Source organism: Thalassophryne amazonica, chromosome 16 (assembly GCF_902500255.1).
Source record: "Thalassophryne amazonica chromosome 16, fThaAma1.1, whole genome shotgun sequence".
Taxonomy (NCBI): Eukaryota; Metazoa; Chordata; class Actinopteri; order Batrachoidiformes; family Batrachoididae; genus Thalassophryne; species Thalassophryne amazonica.
In genome coordinates this window covers 13,338,548-13,345,215 of record NC_047118.1, presented here as the reverse complement: position 1 = coordinate 13,345,215, position 6,668 = coordinate 13,338,548, and the positions used below count along the sequence as shown (strand labels likewise).

Here is a 6,668-nt window from a genome sequence, read left to right as displayed (position 1 = left end):
TATAAATGCAGTCCATTTACCATCTCACTGGCATTTAACTGACATTACTGGCATCTAGTGGTCTGAAGAAAAACACTAGAAACATCCGCATTTCTACACTGCTGCAGTAAGTGGAATTGATAAGAGCCATATTTTTAAAACTTTTTAGTACTTAACAATGTTGAAAAATAAAAACATTAGAAAGTAGCTTGGATTGCTTCCAGAGCTGTTCTGTCACAGTGAAGCCAGTAGAAATGTTGGGCCTTCATCTTGGGCCGCACAACCTTGAACACATTGTGTGAATAAAACCACAAAACCAAAGAGGGGTCCTGTAAGCAGCCCCTGTGGCCCTGCGACACACTGGCATCCTGTCCAGGGTGTACCCTGCCTCATGCCCCACGACTGCTGGGATAGGCTCCACCCCCACCCCCCCACCCCGTGACCCTTAACTGGAGTAAGCGGTTGAAGGTGAGTGAGTGAGTGAGTGTTGTCAAACTGATCAAGACATTTTCTTTATTTGCATGTTTTTCCAAATTGCAGCGTGATGACCTCTCGTGGCCACCATACCTTAAACATGAAACCATGACCATGAAATAGGAAAGGGAAAAAAAAAAAAACACCCCACATCCACAATGACCCCTTTTAAAGTAAACAGTCTACTTTGCTGCAAATAAACATCTCACAGCTGCCAGGAAGTGAACGCGGCTGCACTCTGACTGCGCTCATCCTCACTTTCATTCCTCTTTTCATTAGACATGCTGTGCGCGACGCTTACGCGTTTAGCTTTCTGCTCGTGAGCTTTGGGTGTGAGAATGATTACACATTTCTACATGGCTGGCAGTGCAAATTATCAGGCAGAAGCAGCATTGGTAAATGACTTTGTGCAACAAAGCAAATACCACACTGACTCTGTAGAACAAACACTGTGGGCCAAACAATGACTTCACAGGAAGCACCACAGCGGCGGCCTCATGAGGACTACCGCTGATGATTCACGCATATGTTTACATATTTTTGAGCCTGTGCTGTGAAGTTTATAATTTACTGTTATTTTTTTAAATAATCCACAGACACAACACACACACACACCTCCAAACATGCAGTTTTCTGTATCTGTGCTTCCAGAATGCAGCTGTTGAGAGATGCCTCAAGAGCGCCACCTTCTGGTCAGTCTTATTACCACCATGTGAGCAGCTTGTGGCTCTTCAGAGGGACTTTGTGTCTGGTCAAAAGCAGCACCTTTGTTATTTCTGGTCACTTTAACGCCTTCCTGTACATTTTAGCGAGGAAAAACCGCTCGGCTGAGTCCTTTCTGCTGGCGTCTGGTTTAAACGGCGTAACGCTTCTGAAGACGGCGGACAGCTTCTGCTGGAGTTTGGGAGCGAGGATCCCGTCCCAGCATTTACAAACCAGAGAGCCTCCCGGCCGTAAAACCTTCTCCGCCAAGTCCATCAAAGCCAAACACATAGTGACAAGTTTCTCGTGGTCCATCTCGTGGAAACCGCTGGCGTTGGGCGCCATGTCGCTCAGGATGACGTCAGCTTGGGCGCCGGGCAGCAGTTCTGTGAGCTTGGCGTGTGTAGCCGGGTCAGTGACATCGTAACAGGACAGGAAGTGGGCCCCGTCCAGAGGCGCGATGTGGAGCAGATCCACGCCGATGACGGTGCCACGTGGCGATTCCTGATCTGAAATCAAACACAGTGTTTATCTTCCCAAAAGGTTTGCTGGAGAACCCATGTGGTAATTCAACTCAAGTGGTGTGGCTTCAAAATAAAAGTGTTTGTTTGTTTCTTTTTTTAAGGGCTGGACCTAATGATTTTGGGAATCAATTAATCTTTTGATATTTTTTTCTAATTTAATTAATACATTTTTTTTTATTTAATCAATCAACATTTTTCAATTAAACTGCTGATTATTTTCTAATCAGATGATTAGTCCTTTAGTTAGCTTACCAGTAACCCATAACCATGAATTCTACAAAATTCAAATATTTTGTCATCATAATTACTTGTTTTCCATGTTTTTAATACCAACATAAAAGGATATACAATACCAAATACTAAAAGCATCTATGAAAGAAAAAATGATGGAAGAAATTCTTGCACACAGCTTGGTCTCTTCCTGACAGAAAACAGTCATGACAAGTCTGCAACTCATGATTATTTTCCTTCTTGATGATTTTCCACATTAATTAGCCCATAAAATGTCAGGAAATTGTGGGAAAGCCCATCAGTGTTTCCCAAAGCCCAAAGATAACCACCTGAATTTTGTTTTATCTACAACCCAAAGATGATCACCAGTTTAAACTATATATTCAGATATGAGATGCTACAATCAGAGAATCTGGATTCTAAATGATTAATCAATTATAAAAATACCTGGCAATTAATTGAATAATATTAATCTCTGCAGCTCTATTATTGTTCATGCATTTTCACTGGTTGGTTTGTTGACTGGTTGATTAGTTTTTCCACTGATCATATGCATTTGTCTTTTGATGTTTTCCTGAAATGATGTTAGTTTATATTAGTATGTTTGTTCTCATGTGTTTGTTTGTAGCTTCCTGATCTCTCCTGATGTATTTTTATTTATTTTGTCTCTTATTATCTGGATTTTATTGAAGTTTTATGTGTGTGCAAATGCAAAAAAGAAAATAAATATTTCTAAGGGGGAGTGGTGGGGGGCAACCAGTATTTTCTTTGTCGCGGTCCTGTGGTTCATTTGTGCCCCCGATTGTTTGTGTCCAGGTGCTACAGGAGAGATCATCTGATTGGCTGAGTGGAGGCAGCTCTCCCAGTGTTCCTCCTCCAGCATAAAAGGATGGTTTGCCCCCTGGGTTTACAGGGTGGGTGGTGGTTATGTTTGTATTTTTACTTAGGATGTCCAGACCATGTTGTAGCCTGATCAAGGCATTTTTTTTTTTTTGACTGATCAGTACTGGATTTATTCAACATGGGTCACACAGATCAGTCCACGATCCATGTGGCTCTGCGTCAGAAGCGCCACAGCAGACAGCCACTGCTCTCTACTGGCTCACCGGCAGTGCCACGGTGCGTGTTTTTAAAGCATACGAGTATTTGGGTGATTCTTAGACTACGGGCACTTATTATGTCCTTTGATCATATTGTATGAAAAACAGAAAAAAGGGGAAATTTCACACTTTTATAATTATCTTTACAATGAAAGTGTGTTAAGAAATTTGTTCTAGTAGTCTATGATGACTTTTTCACCTTTTTTCAGCATCATTATATGCAAATATTGCCATTTTGTGCTTGTCCCACACCCAGACTTTTGATCTTCAATGATAAAAATAAATGGTAAAGAAACGTTTTTCTAATGTTTTAAAATATCTCTGAATAAAATATCAGTAAAATAATCAAAACATAATTGGGGTATTCAATGTCATACAACTGTTGTGATTTTTTTTAAACAAAATGTAGTTGTCCCACACTATTGCCGTAATTTCCACCACAACACTGTAATGTCCCTTTAAACAGTTTGTATGAAAGATTGTTTGGGTAGTTTCTATGGAGATAAACAGTGACATCAGAGCACATGTATATAGCGCCAAATCACAACAAACAGTTGCCCCAAGGCGCTTTATATTGTAAGGCAATGGTGTGGTGGAAATTACATTTACAGGGCCAATAGTGCCCGTAGTTAAAGAATAACCCATTTAAGATCTGCTTCACTCCAAAGTCTGTTTCTGAGAGATGGCGCATGTGATTTTTTTTTTTTAACTGAGTAACCACATGGCACTTTCCACATGAATACACAAGATTTTCCTCATCATCCTGTCTGTATTTTGCTCCTGTCTGTCTCCATGTGGCGGGGCCCACATTTCCTATTGCCCAATGCCTGCTGGGATAGGATCCGTCTGATCCTGACTGCTGAGCTTAATCCTCTGGGGCCGACGCCGTCGTATACGATGGCTAAGACCAAGCTTTACTAAATTATAAATAACTTTTTAATGATATGAGATAGAAACGTACTTTTTTTGCTGAAAAGTTAACTCCGCAGACTTTTGAGCCAGCCATCGGCCATCTTTGTACTCCTCATAGAAGCTGTGTGATGACGTGCGCAATGTGACTGTCCAATCGGAATTGGTTCACCATCACATGGTTTGCCAAAATCCAATCGTAGGGCAGATTTACCTCACGTGATATGGCAAAGATCGTTTTCAGGAGTGATATGTTACTAGTTGGCCCGTTTGAATAGCCCCTTGGGTGCTCCAATGAGTACATTCTATTGGGCTCCAAATGCGCCCTGCGCCATTACGCACAGCGATCAGTGAAAGCAGTCGGAGCAGATGGAGAGCCTCTGATGACAATCTCACGTGCTCAAACAAAGTGTGTGTAACTATCAGGATTGCTCCACTAGTTTGCATGTGAATGTTACTGGATAACTCTGTTGCTTTTACCATGAAGACAAAAAAGCATAGACCATTTTGTATATATTGTCCAAAATATGCATTTGTGTTTATTGTATGAACCTTTTTGTTGTACAGTCTTTCACACAAGACCTCAAACTACTTTTATAAAGTCTCAAAACAGTTGTTTATTATAATTTGGTGTGTTTTGAATAAATGTGTGTGGATTTTTCGCTTTACTTTTTCCTTCCTTATTTTTTATTGTAAACCTTTATTACACTTATAAAACACAACAAAAACATATATATTATGAAAGCACAGGTTGTCCTGAAAAAAGAGACATAAAATTTGATTGTGAGATGCAGGGAGAGCTGTTAACAGCAATAATAAAACATTTATGCCAGGTGAGTGAACTGTCCAAAAAATGCCCTCAGACCCCAGAGGGTTAACCATGATCAATAAATTGGAACTGTGCTGTTGACTTTCAATCCTTGTGTTCAATATCTGACACTAAATTTGGATGAAGGTGGTTGGTCTTTGATCCTTAATGTCATCTTTGATCTGGATCCCTAACCTTTAAACTAAATTGCTGGTCTATGATCGTAATTAAAATTTCAGAACATTTTGATCATATTCCTAAATTGTAATCCTGATCACTAATATCTGATACTGACCTTTAACCCTTAATGTGATCTTTGCTCCTACATAACTGACCGTTGATCCCTATCACAGTCACATATATTTGATTGCAATCAGTGAGCTTTGATCTTGATTGCAGAACTTTGATCCATATCATAACATTTTGATCACACTCCTAAATTCTAATCTTGATCATTGATATCTGATGATGACCTCTGACCCTTAATGTCATATTTGCTCCTGTATAACTGACTGTTGATCTATATCAGTGATAGACATTTAATCACAATCGCTGGTCTTTGATCCTAATGACAGAACTTTGATACATATATTTTGATCATGATCCATTTTGATTTTTATCATAAATTTTAATTTTGAACACTGATATCTGATAATGACCTCTGACCTTATGGTGGTCTTTGTTCCTGCATAACTAAGCATTGATTCCAATCAGTCACAGATGTTTGATCACAATTGCTGGTCTTTGATCCTGACTGCAGAACTTTGATCCATATCACAACATTTTGATCATGTTCTTAAATTGTAATCCTGATCACAGCTATATGATACTGACCGTTAACCCTTAATGTGACCTTTGCTCCTGCATAAACGACCCATTGATCCCTATCAGTCACAGATGTTTGATCACAATCGCTGATCTTTGATCCTGACTGCAGAAATTTGATCCATATCACAGCATTTTGATCATGTTCCTAATTTTTAATCCTGATCACTGATATCAGATACTGACCTTTAACCCTGAATGTGATCTTTGCTCCTGCATAACTGACTGTTGATTTCTATCACAGTGAGATATTTAATTACAATCGCTGGTCTTTGATCCTGATTGAACAACTTTGAACCTGATCACTGTCTTTTCTGATCCATCTTGGTTTGTGCACCAGTGACATGAGCAGAGTCGATTTATTAATCACTTTCTGTCAATCAGAAGCTGAACTGAGGCCGATGGGTGGGGGCTGTGTCGGGTCTCGTGTCCTGACCTGTGCCGGCTGAGTTGACCCTCTGCACGGCCACCTGGCTCCAGGCTCCCGGAGCGGCGCCGCAGTCCAGCACGCGATGTCCGGGCTGCAGCAGCCTGAACCGATCGTCGATCTGCAGTAACTTGAAGGCGCTTCTGCAGCGGAAATTCTGGAGCTGAGCCGCTTTGACGTACGGATCGTTGTGCTGCCGCAGGAGCCAGCGCTGCTCCGCGGTGCTCCTCCCCTTCAGCCGGCACGGAGTGCTCTTCATCCGGCAGGAGGAGGCGCGCAGACACCTCCGCGGAGCGGACACACACCGCCACGCTGCTGCTTTTAGTCGGTTTGAAAACCGAGCACACACCAGGGTCATTGACGGAAACATGCTGGACACTGTGTGTAACAATCAAATGCTTCCCTGGACTACAAAAACTAACAGCAACAAGAGTTCCTGCTACCAGACCTGCTAACTGTTAGCATGATGTAGCTCAAATAAAAGCTTTTTGTTTTGTTTATTTGGTCAAGAATAAATCATCCACACAAAACATGTATATATGATGACAACATTAAAAATCCAGGATAGCAACACGAAAAGATGCTTATTTCCAATGTGGTCCTTAGTAAAACAAAGATCTTCTTCTTTCAGCTGTTCCTGTTAGGGGTCGCCACAGCAGATCAATCATTTCCATCTCACCCTGTCCTCT

At 41.1% G+C, this 6,668-nt stretch overlaps 1 protein-coding gene across 1 annotated transcript; it reads right to left on the bottom strand.

Moving 5' to 3' along the window:
- Nucleotides 1-642: 642 nt before the first annotated feature.
- Nucleotides 643-6,402, bottom strand: mrm2 (mitochondrial rRNA methyltransferase 2). The gene is made up of 2 exons (XM_034191236.1): nt 5,989-6,402; nt 643-1,664 (listed from the first exon to the last, which is right to left on the bottom strand). The coding sequence occupies exons 1-2, from the start codon at nt 6,347-6,349 to the stop codon at nt 1,234-1,236; spliced, it is 792 nt and encodes a 263-aa protein (XP_034047127.1). The 5' UTR covers nt 6,350-6,402; the 3' UTR covers nt 643-1,233.
- Nucleotides 6,403-6,668: the final 266 nt, after the last annotated feature.

Bases quoted from the DNA above. Each gene is read 5' to 3' on its own strand.
- mrm2 (XM_034191236.1), bottom strand. From the start codon at position 6,349: ATGTTTCCGTCAATGACCCTGGTGTGTGCTCGGTTTTCAAACCGACTA. The intron at 1,665-5,988 runs GTCAGGACACGA...GTTTGATTTCAG, and splicing joins GGTCAACTCAGCCGGCACAG to ATCAGGAATCGCCACGTGGC.